Source organism: Dicentrarchus labrax, unplaced genomic scaffold (assembly GCF_905237075.1).
Source record: "Dicentrarchus labrax unplaced genomic scaffold, dlabrax2021, whole genome shotgun sequence".
NCBI classification, from domain to species: Eukaryota; Metazoa; Chordata; class Actinopteri; family Moronidae; genus Dicentrarchus; species Dicentrarchus labrax.
The window spans coordinates 21726670-21743621 of NW_026136712.1; the positions used below are offsets into that span (position 1 = coordinate 21726670).

At 41.7% G+C, this 16952-nt stretch overlaps 1 protein-coding gene across 1 annotated transcript in view; it reads right to left on the bottom strand.

The window, feature by feature from the left end:
- Nucleotides 1–999: 999 nt before the first annotated feature.
- Nucleotides 1000–16952, bottom strand: part of map2k6 (mitogen-activated protein kinase kinase 6) — a 34249-nt gene continuing 18296 nt past the window's right edge. Inside the window, exons 8-12 of the mRNA XM_051416703.1 lie at nucleotides 16090–16217; nucleotides 13898–13975; nucleotides 12435–12574; nucleotides 10144–10189; nucleotides 1000–9320 (exon numbers count right to left, since the gene is read on the bottom strand). Of these exons, the coding sequence (XP_051272663.1) occupies nucleotides 9243–9320; nucleotides 10144–10189; nucleotides 12435–12574; nucleotides 13898–13975; nucleotides 16090–16217 (470 nt within the window). The 3' untranslated portion in view covers nucleotides 1000–9242. The remainder of the gene's footprint in view (nucleotides 9321–10143; nucleotides 10190–12434; nucleotides 12575–13897; nucleotides 13976–16089; nucleotides 16218–16952) is intronic.

Consider the following 16952-nt stretch of genomic DNA (forward strand, 5'->3'; position numbering starts at 1 on the left):
TGTTTTGCTTCCCTCACTCTCTCATCTTGCTTTTGTTCGCCATGGTGTGCAGATTGTGTGTTTTTATTTTCTGTTTTTGTGCACGCAATATCCTCGTACTGTACGGAAGTTCAACGGGTCCAGTTCCCAGCCCTGAAGCACACCGCTTCAGAGCTGCTGCGCTACGTGACTTTTCTCTGAGTTTACTGACCAAACACATCAGTCCCAGGCCAGCAGGGCAATAAAAAGACAAACACAGAGTAAAAGAAAGAACCCGGCAGCTGATTAGGTCGCATATAGATCCAAACACATGTAGACGTCTTCAAAATCAGGCTTCAACAAAAAGTTCAAGTTTTATTTGGAAGCATTTAAATGACATTGTAACAAAGGAAAACTGTACCATGTTTTATGCACGTCCCCTCCAGGGTGTTACGTTTGTCCACCTCCAGAAAGTGAGGACTTCTGAGCCGATCTCTGGAGTTTGATTGGGTACAAAATCTTAAACAATTATCGGACGTCCAGATGGCTGGGAAATAAAAAACATATTTTTTAAGTCCTTAAAAAAATGTGCCAAGTGTCAAACAGATGCTGAATGTGTTGGTTCCTGAAAGGTAGCCGCTGAGGAGGACCAGGGGTGTCTCCGGGGGGGCATTAGCATTTAGCTCAAAGCACCACTGTGTCCGACTAGCTGTAGATACTGAAGGCCTCAGTCTGCTTCCAAGTGCTTCTTAGCTCATCTAGTCTCATATGGTATCTTTACTCCATCTTTAAAATGAAGCCTGTCACAGACTCAGAGTGAAGGAGGATAATGTGGTATAATTTGGTGTGGCCAATCAGATTTCAGTGCCAAACCAGCTACTGAGGCAAACTGAATGGGGAGAGTCTGTTAGAAAAAGTTAAAGGTTTCATTGTGTCGAGACTACGGAGACATGTAAAGTCCTTTTTGCACATTCTTAGTTCGTTTGAAGCGTATTGAACCCCTGAAATAAAAGACAAGCTAAAACAGATCAGACACGGAGCTTATTGTGTAAAAATACCTCTTTTTTTATTGAATTTCCATCATTACAATTGCACATAATCAGTTTGAGCAATCTAAAATAGTTATAGAAATTCATTGAGCTCTAAATGAACAGTCATCAGTCTTTAGCAGAGGCTTTAGAGATGTGTAAATATACTGAGAACTTCACTTCCCACGGGGCAAGGAGCTGTAGCCACGGTAACCCTCCCCCGAACCCACCCAACAGCAACGAAAGACCCTCTTCCACGTACAGTAGCATCTCTGGATACGTCTTATTTTAGAAAACCAGCCCGAACACAAATCCCCCCCCCCAACCCCCAATAAAAGAACACAACACCGCAACATCAGAAGTCACATACAGCTGTGTGTACCAGCAGTTTACCACCTGCAACAGAGAAACACAAAGCTCCACGGTTCACAAGTCATGTCGTAGCATTCGACCTCGACAACGCTTGAAGCGAGAAGTGTTGTGCGATAGATGGGGGAAAACAAAAGCGTTCAAGAAACCTCAGCACGGTTCACGCACAAACAACAGATTTACACTCGATATAGTCCGGCAGAAACCTGGCAGAGCACAGTTTGTAAAGGGCTGGAAGCGTCACACACGGGCCGTGTCGACACCTTTGATTCATCCGCTGACACATTTTGAGGATGAGGACAAAGGTGAGGAAATTTCCTCTGATTCTCTCACGAGCCTCAAATCTGCATCCGACCTTCAAGCACTTTAAAAAAAGAAAAAAAAGTCTAGTTCCAGTAAAAACCCTCGCTGCCAACTGGATGTCACAGACGCATCATCCAGAAATACGTGCCTGTTGTGGGGTGCTCAGATAAACTCAGATGTTAAGAGGGGAATCATGATGGGATGTGACAATAATCGCCCGCCGAGGACTGTTTCCACTCGGACGTCCTGCCCCCGTTAACCCCCAGTGACTGAGGTTTACTCAGCAGGTGAACACGAGCCGCAAATAGACTCGCGGACGGGAATTCCCACATGCAAGCAGACATGTATGAAGAGAAAACACTCTCAAAAAGCCTGACACGTGAGAGAAGCTGAGACAAAAAAAAAAACTTTCTTGATGCAGGTTTTGAGTAAGGGGGGTGACGGTTTTATCTGTGGCAGCGACGTGACTCGCTTCATTATCTCCCCAGAGAGGAACAGCAGGGTAAAGATAGCACTGCCCTTTGGCCAGCACGCTGGCTGGGACAGACAAATGCGCACACACACGCGCACACACGTGCACACACACACACACACACACACACAGAGACAGGAAAATGCCATGTGATGAGTGATTGGACTAGACTCTTTTCTCATTATAGCCTGTTGAAAATTGAATATGAGTCAACTGTGACCAGAAGTGTAAACGCTGTATGCCAAGCTGAAGAAATGAAGTGTGGAGTTAGAAGGTTCTGAGTGAAGCTTTGGGAGACTGAGCGTCAAACAATTGTGTCCCGCTTTAAAAATATAGAACTTTACACAACCATAAATAAATGTAATATCACCATTAATACGTAGATACTGTAAATTCTCAAATATTAGCCAGAGCCAGGCCTGTCGGTTGGTACTGAATGAAGGTGAGGGGCCATCCCTTTACTAATAGCTCTGTAAATTTAGCACAACGCACATTTGTGTAATCCCCACTCTCACAATTCTGCAATTCAAACTAATATTAATACATTTTATATGCATGTTTTGGTCGTATACACTACTCACAAAAAGTTAGGGATATTCGGCTTTCAGATGAAATTTCAGAATGTACATAAAATGCACTATAACCTTTCCAGGTGACCTTAATTTGACCTTCTACTTAAATGCCCTACTTTCATGATATAATATCACTGTAGCATCAACTTTTTAGATTTTCCATAATTTTCACCCGAAAGTGGAATATCCCTAACTTTTTGCGAGTAGTGTACTTTTACATTATCCCCCAAATTTCACCGGACATGGCTGCGATGCATTCTGTCTCACGCCCGCTCTTGACAATGCTCCAAATTCCACCAGAAGCGCTGTGGTGCAACCCAGAAGCATCTCTCCGCTACAAATATTTCACGCCAAGCAGCACAGAATGGATCGTGAATGGCAGGAAGTCAGACATAGAAAGGGCACAGAGAATTCGGTTAGTTTTCAAAAAAATCGTGGCAGGCATAAGGAATATAGAAAATATCCAATCTTCTCTCTAATGGTCTTGTTTGTTTATGTAGGTCACATAGAGGCATCAGTATTAAACTGAGACTGCTCCATAACCAGTTAAAAACTCCTTGTAGTACGTTTATTAACTTAATGTACCATTTGCCGTTGACAGATGTTATTCAAACTGCAAATTTAGAAAGCTGCCGCCAATTTAACATATTAAATTTACAAAGAGTTATGTAAGAGTAATGCCATTCCAAACATTGTACATATCATCTTTTGGTTTAGTGTTATGAGATCTTGCTGGAGCAGCAATTAGTAGAAAGAGATACTTTCCAGCCATGAAGAGCTACTGCTTCTCTTTACACACGGCCTTGTGGGACAACAGTGTGAAATTAAACTCACAAATCAAGCCAATTTGGCACCCATACCAATATCTCTGAAATATTTGATTTTCTAAAGTAAATGGAAAACTGTTTTACTTCCAAACTTGGTAGAAATTACTAATTACTGTAGGATGAAACGTTGACACTGCTACCGTTCCTTTCGAGTGATTGATTCAGCTTTGCGCACGTTCATGTTAAAGGGACCCTGAGGAGTTTTTGTCCACTAGTGGCACTATTGAGCAATGTTTTCACAAATGGGGTCCCGTTTTGTGTGAATCTTGAAATGGGAAATGCGGCATGAAGCGGCAACAGTTCTGCAAACCCAACTTTGCAGAGCCATGCCCGGTGGATTCAAAGTGTTAGGCAGCATCAACAAGCTAATGGGAGTAGAAAGGCTTAAATATACTTAAAAATAGCCTGTCTCAAATAAAAGCCTCTTCAGATAAGAGATAGATTTGAGAATTTACAGTATACAAAAAGTCAGAACCTCATAATCCCAAGCTCTCTTTTGAAAAAGCCAGAAACACCACGTAGACCGCAACCTTTCACGGTCAAAATGACTCTTACAGTAACACCCCTCTGTGAGTTTGTGATATGGCTCCTCAGTACAGTGCAAAACATCACAGCAACATGCAGTGTCAGTGTGTCCCGGAGAAGAACTGGAGGACAAAAACAGTGTTTTAAGCATCGTTCACAAAGACGTAGAAGTGTTTAAACCTAATGTTCACCACAGACATGCATCGTTAGGCACTTAAAAGACCACATAAATACTACACACACCCAAATCACTGCGACAAGACCATGCACAGGATGATGAACGCAGGTGGAGCATCCAGTTGTTTTCAACAGTTGGGATGTCAGAGTGTCTGGACTGGTTCTCTCCTGGATGCTCAATAAGCAGCAGGGATGCACACGCTGTCCCCCTCCTCAAAGACTCCCCGTTCCCTGACCCCGAGTTTCACATGAGTCCTCGCTTTTCTACTCGGGCTCTTTGCTCATATTCGCTAAATGAGTGAAAATGATGCTGATTATCTGAAGAACAAAGAGGACTCTGGTACACCACTCATCATGAGATCCTCTGGGGCTTGCCAGTTCCTTGTGTTCAGGACAAACACGACGGATGAAGACAGACCTGCGACAGTCCGCGCTGCACGGAAACAGCCTTTTTGCTCTGCTGAGGAAAAGTGTGACTTGAATTTGGCTAATTTCATCATGCAATAAAACACTAAGTGCAATTAGAGTTTCTCAAAAGTATATTTCCATCCATGGCACAAAAATGTACTAATGAGGAAGCCCTTAATGTCATCACTATTGTCTCTGGCAGTGAGTTTTGTCTGACAGGCTCCCACCTGCCCGCTGACTCACCTTCATTACAAATGAAGTAAGGAAAGACGCAAAGAGACACACGTAGGAGTAAAAACGCAATCGCACCCACCGTGTGTCAGACGGCTTTCGGTAGAGCCGGCTGTGGTGAAACGGTTTGGTAAGAAGCGATTGGAGGAACTAATGGAGGAGGGCGACAGTTTAGTGCTGCAAATAAAAACAGGAGGAAGCTCTATCAGCCCAGATCTTTGTCTGTCAGTAACGCTTCGAGGAACTGCTACCTGGAGTAAGCTGAAGGTTGTGGGACCTGAGCCCAGCGGGGAGCAGATTATGGTGTGAAGGGTGAAAGGAAATGTGCCTGTCTGCTACAAAACAGGAAACTCCCTGGTGAACACGTTCAAATGACAGAGCGGACTGTACTGTGGACAAATGAGTTTGTTTTGACTGCGGACAAAACAGCAAAGACAGAATATTACTTCTTCGAGATACAAATGTTAATTCATGTAGTACAACTTGGTGTAGTTTGTTAAAGGCTCAATCTGTAATTGTTTTGTGTTTCAATTACATTTCCTGTATGTTTTAAGACCTTGAAGCCTCCATGTGTGGCATTTTTATTTGCCTGTAGTATTTTTTTATATTATTCTGATGGGATAATGTTTTATTATTTGAACCGTCTCACCGTTCTCATCAAACAGATGTTTTACCGACTAACCAGCATCAGCTGGCCACTAGCTGGTGAACGTTACAGATCTTTTAGCAGCTAATGAGCAAAACAGGGCTAAAAGAGAGCAAATGTTGGATTTACGTTCAAAAATAAATGCTATTGTTGTTCTTGTTTATAATGTGATAATATGTCAATGATGTGTTTACAGCTATGTTGCTGCCCCCAAGTGGCCAAACAATAAATAAAATCAGTGCAGCTTTAATGTAGCTGCTATCCAGCATTTCTACTTGAACACTGCTCTGCCAAAACTAAACAAATGGATAGCTTTGTTATTTAACCCTTCTTGGACATTTCCAGTTGTACTTTCTGCCAAGCACTGTGCCTAAATTATTTTTAACAACTCAAAATGACACAAAAGATGTTTCTAGTCTATTCATACATGTATTTTAAAAAGGTCATATTCATGTAATTTTCCTCGGTGAATGTTCTACATAGTGGTAGCGTCCTTTGGGTGGTAAAAGGTTAAAAAGAAGTCCTGTTAATTAAATAAGGAGCGATAGCAGAATCCTTTTTGTCTTCTTTTACATCACAGATTGAGCCTTTAAGCAACAATCAAACAACTTCAACACAGCTAAAGTGACCGAAACAGGGCTAAAATGGACTGAAGACAGACACAGACATCGAGCAACTAAATATTTATAGGCAAGAAGATGATGTAAATTCTCCCACTGTGACAGTACCCTGCCACGTACAGTATTTCAAGTTTCCCATTTTGTCATTAGAGTAGTACTTGCATAACAACTACAGGCGTCTCCTACCATCAGAAACCACCACGAGAAAAAAGCCAAGAACCAAGGCAACGACAGAGATGAGCACAAACGTGTAGAAGAACAATACTGACTGGAACCGGAGCTCCATCTACGACAAGAAACACAAAAGTGATGAAAACAAACAGGAAGTGGAATCGCGATGCCATGCAGGGCGTGAAGAAGAGAAAGCGGATATGACGGGAGAGGCAGACATCCCTGCATCGTCCTTATTACAACATATTATTTTCCTTAGTTGTTTTCTATAGAGAGGCACATAGAAGGCTTGCAAGTTACAGTTCAAAAGCATTTTACGTGTTTGAGCCAAGAAGAACACGACAAAAACACACACAGCCCACACAAACACACAAGAAAAGTCTCGAATGGATCGGTCAAGTTTTCAGAGGGAAAACAGCAGTTGTAATAAATAAGAAAAACTGCAGTAAATCTGTCTGGGGAAAACAAACAAACAAACCTGGATCTAAATAATAACAATAATTAATATAATATTAATCATAATAATAATAATAGTAATAATATCCAGTTCTTTTCATGTTGAACATGGAGTGGAGAGGGTTGTGATTGGCTCAGTACAGACAACAAGGAGAATATGGGCAATCTTCTCCCACAACTGACCACAATGTCAACACACACCTCACTGTAAAGTGTGTGTGTGTGTGTGTGTGTGTGTCAAGTAGGGCTGCATGACTCATCAGATTTACATTTCGTACCTCTGCGCAGTCTCATTACATTTATGTGTTTGCATTAGCAGGGCGGTCCGCTGCATCAAACTAAGCGCTTCAAATTTTTACACAAGACTTTGTTACAGGTTACGTAAGACGTGGTGGCGAACGGATCTCAATGCGTCTACTTGTGATTAGGGATGGGAATCAAGAACGGGTTCCAAATTTTCCAATATATCGGAATCTCCTAGATTAACGATTCCTTTCATCGATCGTTTTTCTGACAGTTGGATATTGCCAAACAATCAAAACAATGATGTCAAACTTGTGTCCAAAGCTTCATTTCCCGAAGACGCTTAAACTTCTGCCTTCAGACGACACATCACACGAACTAGTTTATTTCAGCCAAACCCTCGTCTGACGGGCCTATGTGAACATGGTTCACATAATTTGCACTTTGCACTCTCTGGATGAACACAATCCAACTTCCTCTATAACACAAACCACCGATAGTCCTTTTTACCAACAGGGAAACACCTCCTTTCCGGTTCAAGCACGTAGTTTTGACACCGTTCGGAGCATTTCGAACAAAAATAAATTGGTTCAGAACCTGGAAAGTTAGTTCCCAGCTGGAACCATAAAATAGCAGGTTCTCCTTGCGAACCAAAGTGGCCATGTCATATTCTACAAATTGTTGTGCATTGTGTAGCACCCTCTGTTAAAATTTGGTGGAAAAGGGTCCCGAGAGGCGTTGTTGTGATTCCACAAAGACAAAATCCATCTTTGTCCCGAATTCTGCTCTTGAGACCTGTTTGACCAGGCCAGACACAGCGGCAAAAATAGCCATGAACAAAGAAGATTTAATAAATAATGAGTCAGAACTGAAGAAATGACTGTATCCAACCAAAGTTCCGACAAAAACTTCACATTCTTCAAGTGAGGAACTGTTATGGATATATATTATAGATTTACGTGCTGTGCAAGCAAAGTTACGTCTTCAAGTTGCTTCTTTTGTCCGACCAAAACCCAAAGACTCTTCATTTATTATCATAAATGACAAAGAAAAGCAGCGATCCTTACATTTAAGCAGCTGGAAGCAGCAAATGTTTGACATTTTTGCTCTAAAAATTACTGAATTACTTTGGCAAATTATTTTCTTTCCATCAACTAATCGCTGCACCCTATAGCTCTACATCGAAATGCGTACAAGTACAATATGATGGCACCAAGGCCACGAAAACTACAAGAAAATCCTGCCGCCTGGCCACAAAAATACATAAATAACAGGAACTTGATTCGTGACCATCACTAGAACTGAAAAGCTCTCACAGGCACTATGAGGCTGCAGAGGAAACTTTTCGGTATCTCAACTCTGAGCGCAAAAGTTCTAGTTTTATCCCAAATCATGCAGCCCTACAAACAAACACACACACACACACACACACACACACACATACATCATGCACCAACTCACACGCATACAAACACACTTACGCACACTCACAGGCAGCCAGAGCCCTAAACGTGTAGTAGACCCTCTGCTGTAATCAAGGGAAAGCAGTTGAAGTGCAGTACCTATTTGCGACCACTAAGAGGCCATGAAGTGAGGCCCTGCGGGTCTTCAACTATCGGACTCTACGACTGTTCCTCACTGGCCATCTGAGCCCGTGTTTACCCAGAGATATATTCTGTACATGCAGTCAATTAATAAACCGATGCAACACTTGCTTTGAGTATACAAACATTTAGATTATACATAGATAGCATTATATCATTCATCTTTTTTTTAAATATAATCTGCACCTCTTTTCACGTCTTGTTTTTCAGAAAAAAAGAAGAGTTTGACCATTGTGGTGGTTTAACTCCACACGCAGTCAACTCGCTGACTAATAATGAGTAGTAGGCGGTGCACAGAGGTGGGACAAATCTAACTGAAGTGGGAGTTTTTGCATACAGACATCTTAAATTACTCCAGATTATGTGCCCCTCCCGTGCCAGGTAATGTACAGAGGACATGGAGGCCAGGTATGTGGGGGGGGTGGGGACAGACTCCTCCACCGCCTTCGTCAGCTTCTCCGGGCTCCGTGTGTCTTGATTCAGGAGGGAGGAGGGGGTGAGATTACGGCGAGGCGGGGCAGGGGGAGTCCTGCAGGTAAAGGTTGGGGTTGCGATTTGTGCTTTTTGTTTGTTGTATTTTTATTTTCTTCTTCTGAACAGATCTTCCCTCCCTCCTATGCAAGTGCGGCGACTCAGTCCCCTAAGATGACTTTCACAAAGCTAGCCACGTCGGTTTCTTTGGCCTCGTGGGAGGTGAAGAAGGGATGTTGCTGCGGAGGGAAATAACATAAATTTAGTTGGAGTGCAATTAGGAGTCATTAGGATATCAGCCTTGTTTATAATGCAGCTGATTTATGCACTGAAGCATCACAGCTCATATGTGAGGGAGAGGACCTTCATACAAAGGGACACAATGGTCTTAGTCCGCCCTCCAGTGTCTGATTTGCAGTATTACAAGATTCCTGCATGTAATCCGTTAACAGCAGAATAATAACAATATGAAGTCTGAATCATGCTCTGTGACTTATTATAACTCTTATGACAGCAGTTCCCAGGCTTTTTCCTGCAAACTAATGAAGTGACTATAATTTATGAATATTTAATATTATATTCAGTGCATTACAATAACAGTGATAACTGATGAACTGTACAATAAACAGTGAACACAATATATGCAGGAAGTTTGTGTAAAACGAGTGATTTGGATGAATCTTGAGCAGATTATGTCCTGTAAATATTGATCAGAGGTGAATTTTCTTGATATTTTTTAGGAACTTTTTATGCAATTCTCTGTCTATCTCTCCTGCACATCTGAAAATCTAAAAGGCCTTGCAACTCTCCATGAGTCCTTGGCGCCCCCTTGTGGGGGTTTAAACAGATAGGATCTAGGATAGAGTTTGAGGGAAGGTATCAAGGAGACACATAATATGTTAAAACATCAGGTTCCTCTAGCTCCTCCTAGTGCTCCTGATGGGATCTACAAGAATTCACCGGGCCTGAACAAAAACGACCAATCAGAGCAGCCTTAATAGTCGAGTTGCAAGCCTTTTTTTGTATTCTGTCAGATGAGAGGAAGAATTTAAACTCACTCACCATGAGTTCTGTGTAAGTCGGACGCTCTTTGGAAACTTTCTTTAAGCTGCAGAGGGAAAAAAGCAACATCAGCATTAATTCACAGCAAAAGATGACTCATCACTGAACTGATAAACGCTTTTATTTCAGCAATTGCTTCCCCTGATAACAAACTTGTCCGACTGTTGACTTTGATCTGAGTTTCTGTTCGATTCCCAGGAATACAATCATAGCTTTCATAGTGAGTCACAAAGGCCTCACTGTGAAAACCATTAGGATCAGGCGTGTATCTGCCAGTAAATCAGCTGTTACCTGTTCAGTGTATGCTCTCGACAGACCTGATAAATCTTTTTTGTAGGAATTAAACCACAACACTGCGTTTTACATTAGAGGACTGAACACTGCTCAAAGTGCAGCAACATATTCTGACCTGACTGTAACAACTGCAGCGTCGGCATACAGCGAGTCATTACTGGGAACTCATTCAACACATTTCTCTCTTCAGATTTGTCCCACTGGGTTCAGGACAGAAACTCTTAGTCACGAGTCTAGTCTTCACTTTCACTCATCGAGCACATTTATGCATCAACGTCCTCTAAAATCCAACCGGATCCGTTGTTCTACGACAGAATCTGTGGAGAAAGGTGGTGAGGAACTGGCCGTTGAGTGTAACTCAGGACAATGTGCCGTAAAATAACTGTTTGTGCCACTTGAAACCTGATATAAAGTATCCCTCAGAAACACCGGCCCCATTCAAAGAGTCTCTGGAAGTGTGATATAATACACTCTGATTTACCCTGCCAAAAAAACCCTGGATAACGTTTGTTTGGCTATAAAACAATATCAGTTTAGCTTGGTAGCTCACAGCTATCCACACAAACTGACGAGGGATCAGATAAATCCTGTATTGAGACGTTACTGTATGTGAGGAAACTGGTGATGCTGCTATCTTCCTGTTGCTTTTATAAAGCCCATAATGTCTGCTGCCGTTATCGTTACCACGGGGAGTAAGGACCCTGTGGGCGGCTGCTTCCACGCTGCTCGCTGCTACTGGTTTTACAGACCACATCACATCACCACCGATCCTGCCGACTCGCCATCGGCTCCCTGTTCGATTTACAGTTTTAAGATCTTACTGATTGCTGTTAAAGCACGTCTGGGTCTGGCCCCAGGCTACATAGTTACATGTTGATCCATTATGAGCCAGTACGCAGCCTTATAGGTCCTCAGGTCCTCAGCTGGAGTCCTTCCAGCTGTTCGAGGCTTAAATCTAAAGGTGGCTGTGCTTTTGCCTTCAGGACACGTCGGCTTTGGAAAGACCTGCCTGAGGAGGTATCAGTGACCCATTTTTAAAACCTTCATGTTATGTTGTTGTTTTATTTTATTCTTTCTAATTTATTTCATTTCTTATGGTATTTTTATTTTCATTTTATTTTTATTGCTTCTATTCTGCTCTTTTTATTGTATTTTATTTATTTATTATAATATTATATATTTTTAATTTCATTTTGTGTATCATGACAATCAGGTCGCTTTATCTGTCAAAGCACTTTGTAAACTCTGTTTGTAAAAGGGTTCTATATAAATAAGGTTATTATTATTGATACTGTTCACTCGGGAAGATGCAACTTGGGAAGATGGGCTTCCTGTTTGTCTTCACACTTGGCTTTTATATCAGACTGCTATCTGAACCACCCCAGGATGCATTAACTGGCTCAGTGTGAATGGGGTCACATACTGCGAGCTGAGCTGGAGGCTTGGGCTACACCAGGGCTGCTCAAAGTGGGGCCTGTGTGCCAAAGTTTGGCCGCCATAAGGTTTGATTTGGCCTACAATTCTGATAACTGATTAATTGTTCAACACAAACCAAAGATTTGCCAGTTTTAGCTTCTAAAATATGATAATTTTTTTCTCTGTGTGATATCTGTGTAAACATCTGGATGTGATTTTCCACGGGCTGAGGAAGGCCGTGAGATACGGTTGAAAGCTGAGAAAAAAGCTTGTGAGTGACTTTGAGTTAAGTTGGACAAAACAAACAATTTAAAGACTGATGTTTTTATTCTGATGTTATTCTTCTATTTACTGTACATCCCATCTCACAACAACAGAAGAAAGTCATAATTAACTCAATCTGACTGAAGGGGAAATTAAGTGAAGCCCACTCAGCTGGGATCGTATGATTCATCACGGTCTCGATGAAGGGCACGGCGACTCCGCTGGCTTCTCGCCCGAAGAGCCCGGCCTTCAGCTGCTTATTGTGTGGAGAAAATGAAAGAATCCCAAAAATGTGGAACTGAATGTTTTGTACATACCACTGAGAGGTGAAGTCCACAAAGTCGGGGGAGAACTGGTCGGCAGGAAGCTGGGGCGAAGGTTCTTCCACCACCTGCTTCAGCTGCTGGAAGGGCGTACCCCACGAGTCGTACGGGAAGCGCAAGATGGCGAGCTCGATCTGAGCGAGAGAGAGAGAGAGAGAGACACACTGAACTGTACGAGCACACTAGTGTCCACTTATTCATCACTAACACTACATATGCAGAATAAACCCACTCCACCAGCAATGAACTAAGAAACTTTCGTTTTTCATCATTTATCCCTGATATTTTTTGTTTTACTGACTAACTACTTACTCACCTACACACATGTAATCAGAAACCTGGATAATATATTAACTACTACGTTTGCTACCTTGTTCTCCACCCTTCAGACCAACTGATTCAAACCACAATCTCATCAACTGCTTCACTTTGCAGTTATTTCAGTATTCACGGTCCTGGCGGCTCTCGAGCACCGCTCTCGGGAAGCGACAGATACTCAATAAATCAACCCTGAAATCACAAGTGTGTTTCATTCGACACACTGATTGCTCTTCGGTCGTGTCCGGTTTTGAAGATATCTCGGAGTTAAGACATAAACCCCCCCCTCCCACAACTCAGAATCCATAATGAACCAGTCTCTCTGTTCTTTTCACCTCTATCGTTTAAACCTCCTCTCTCCTGCCCACCGAACATTTAGCGCTCTTATTACCATGAAAATTAGACTCGCGCTGGAACATTTGCTGCTCGTCTGTAATTGCCGGAGCCAAAGGACGAGGCCGAGGGACAAATGATGGGAAATTGCCACAGATTGCAGAATCCTTGAAGCCAAAATATTCTGCAGTCTGAGTTGAAAATGTGCAAGTGAGAAAAGCTATGAATACTTAACAACTCATAATAAAAACGTCTAGACGGTATTCGTCTGGAGCCATGCCTCATAAAACATCAGATTTCTTTTTTATTATTTATTATTATGAGTCATTTTTACCTTTCAGAGACGTTTATTTTGTTCAACAATGAAGACATTTAGGAAAACTGATGTGAACCAATTAAAGCTGCAGAAGGTCATTTTTATTAAAATTATTTGTGTCATATTTGCTTAAACTTTCACTATATCCTGACAGCAGAACATGAGACAGATAATGTGTGAAAAAATCAGGTTTGCTCTGATAAAAAAAAAAAAAAAGACTTGCAACTCGACTATTAAGGCTGCTCTGATTGGTTGTTTTCGTTTGGGCCCGGTGGATTCTTGTAAACGCCACCAGGAGCACTAGAAGGAGCCAGAGGAAGCTGATTATTTCACAGATTATCTGTCTCATGTTGTGGATATATCAGGATATTGTGAAGTTATTTTCATAAAAGTTACCTGCTGCAGCTTTAAGGACATTAAAGCCTGAGAGTGAGTGAGATGAAATATAAAATATAAATTCTGACCGAAATGAAAATAAAAGCTGGTTTACCATCGTGATTCCTAAACTCCAGATGTCAGATTTGACGTTGTAACCTTTCTGGTTCGTCTCGGGGTTGATCCTCTCCGGCTGCGGGACACAAGGTCAGATTATTATTATTTTTTATTGTAAGATACGAAATACAAACAACACGACAAAGACAGAAACAATGGCTACAGAGCGGGACGGACAGACATCAGTGTGGGTGTTAGTGGCTTGGGCTAGGTGTGTGTGTGTGTGTGTTCCACATTATTAGACTGGGTGGCGGGGTGTTAAATATAATAAATAAATAAATAAATAAAAACAGCAGAGGAGCTGGCGTACTAAGGAAGGGCACAGGAAATGAAGGAAAAATAAAAAATAGGTCAGGGGGTCGCTGCTCTACACTTGCCCCAGTCACTGGCACTGAAGGGGGGACCGGGGCACCACCAGGGAACACCAGAGTGGGTCAGCAGGGTCCCGAGGATAATGGTTCCCTTATATGATTATTGTTAGGAATTTTGACGTTAAATAAATATATATATATGTGTGTATGTATTATTCCTTTTTATTTTCAACATTGTTTTACTTTACTTACTACTTACCCCCCATCACCAGTTGGGTGAAGGGATTATGAACGCAGTATGAAAAAGTGTTGGGAATAAAATAACAATAATAATAACTGTATAACTATAATAACCTTTAACGGAAAAAGAAAAGGGATGGAGATGTAATATTAAAGAAGGTCAGATGATGTCACTTTTGGCAGCAGTCGTCAAGGACAACATGTGTGCCCCCCCCCCATCCTAAACTTCTTGTCCACACACAGAGAGTGCTGTGTTCCCTCAGTGCTAACCTGGCCCTAAAAGCCACTCAGCCAATCAGCAGCCGGGCAGACGGGGTTAAAATGTAACTGGGCTCATTAAATGTGTGGATAATAAAACTAAATCTGACCAAAGCTGTGATATGCAACTTAGTTCCTGGACTGCACTAAAAACTACAGTTTTTAATAGTTGAGAGCAAAGATCTTTTGTTGTCTGAATAAAACTGGATAAAGCCAAAACTAACAGACCATCTCTGTAAATTACATCTTGTGGTAGCAGTTCTGTGAGGCTGTATTAAAGGCGGTCCTTTATGGACTTACTAGAAGTCTTATGAGCCACCAGAAGTGTTTGCTGGTGTCTCATCGACATATAAAAAGACGGACAACGCGTCTCCACTTCCTGCTACTGGCAAAAAATGAAGCCAAAACAACTCAAACACGACTGCTGATTTCTTTAGTTTGGCCCACATCCCGTCCGCTGTTCGCTGCTGAGCAGGTAGTTCAGTACTGGGGTTTTTTTGCTTTTTCTCCTAAATAAAGCTGCGTGCTTTGTGGCTTAACAATGAGCCGGAACTCGATACAAAGCTCCATAAAGCCGAGAGGAGCTGCAGGTTCAGGTGGTAATTCTCTGTCATTTGACACGGCGTCATAAACATATCGATTGGAACGAGCGGTCAACCCATACAGGTTTTTAATGCCAATGCGGATATTATGAGAGCAGGGCGATGGCTGATACATAACGCCGACATCAAAACAAAGAAAAGTCATGTATAACTCCTGTGTATAACTCATTATTCAATGCACATTACGATCCAACATATGTGGTTATCTTAGCCAGTAACGTGTTGTTTTAGGTGGAATTTTTATTAATTAACTTCACAGAAAAACACAGTTTTATGCAGAACATGACTGGTAATTAAGGATGAGCTGGGTCTTCTGTCAGAAGAGACATCATTCAACTACATTCTAGCTAGCCAGTAATGATGGTGACTGAGGACAAACGGTTTACAGCAGGATGTACGAGGGTTACAGTGCAGGGCTGGAAACAGCAGCCACACTGACAATGCTGCCGGCTGATGTGTCTTTTTGTTTATTGGCCTTGTGAGCGCAGACATCAGCCCATCTATAACTGTAACTGCTTTAAAGCTGCTTTAAAGATACCCCCGGGAGTTTCTTACAGTTTAACCGAATGCAAAAAGAAATCACCATTTTCATGCTATATTCACATTATATTATTATATACATATAAAAAACCACTAATTAAATAACGTTGTCTTTCATGACAGAAGAGTTCTTTGAAGATAGCCACCACATTAGCTTTCTTTCAGTGTGACTTTAAACGAAGCTTCAGGGTTTTCAGTTGTTAAATTACAGCACTTTCATTTGGTCTCTTCCGGCTTACCGCCATGTAGGGTTTGCAGCCAGCGTCCATGGTTTTAGCCACAGAGTCGACCAGGTAGCCGCTGATGCCAAAGTCGCACATCTTCACCTGGCCCTGAGTGTTGATCAGCACGTTCGAGGGCTTCACGTCTGCGAGAGAAAGACGAAAGAAAAGCAGTTTTAGTTTTGTGCACAGCTACGCCAAGGGTTTCCTCAAAGAACGGCCGTCTCTCGTGGCCGCAGTCAAACCAACCAGCGCTGTGGTCGCTGGTGAAGACCAAACGTGTGACTTCATTGTTGTCACTTAAGGTTTTTCTCAGCGGTTACACGAAGCTTTGATGAGGCAAAAGCCACAGGAAGGTTAACCCTCAAATAACTGACTATTTGTAGCCTTGGCACATTTTGGTTGTATTTTTACTGTGGTAATATAGGTAGCCATTTCAATAGCCTCCTGAAACTTCCATCGGAGTGAAGCCACAATCTGCTTTGTCAATTTGAGATTATCTCTGCATTGTTATGCAACTGTTTTTTATTTTTCTGTTTTTTTAATTACAAGCTTCATTGTGCATGTAATAATATTGTTATGTAATAATTATTAATATTAAACCAATTCACTCATTGATTACAGTTGAATGCATTATTAACAAAATATCGATATATACTAAAAAATCTAATTCAACCCAACCTACAGCAGCAGTTTTGGGCCCAAACCAGACCCAAATTTCAACTTAGATTTTTTTTTTTTATAAATATTTTAAAGTTTTTTACTTGTCATATGTCATAGTCCAGATAAAATAGTGTTATGTAATAATTATTATCAATTACACATCCAGCATACACAGTAACATTAGCATCCATTTATAGTCGTATAAAATATATATAAAC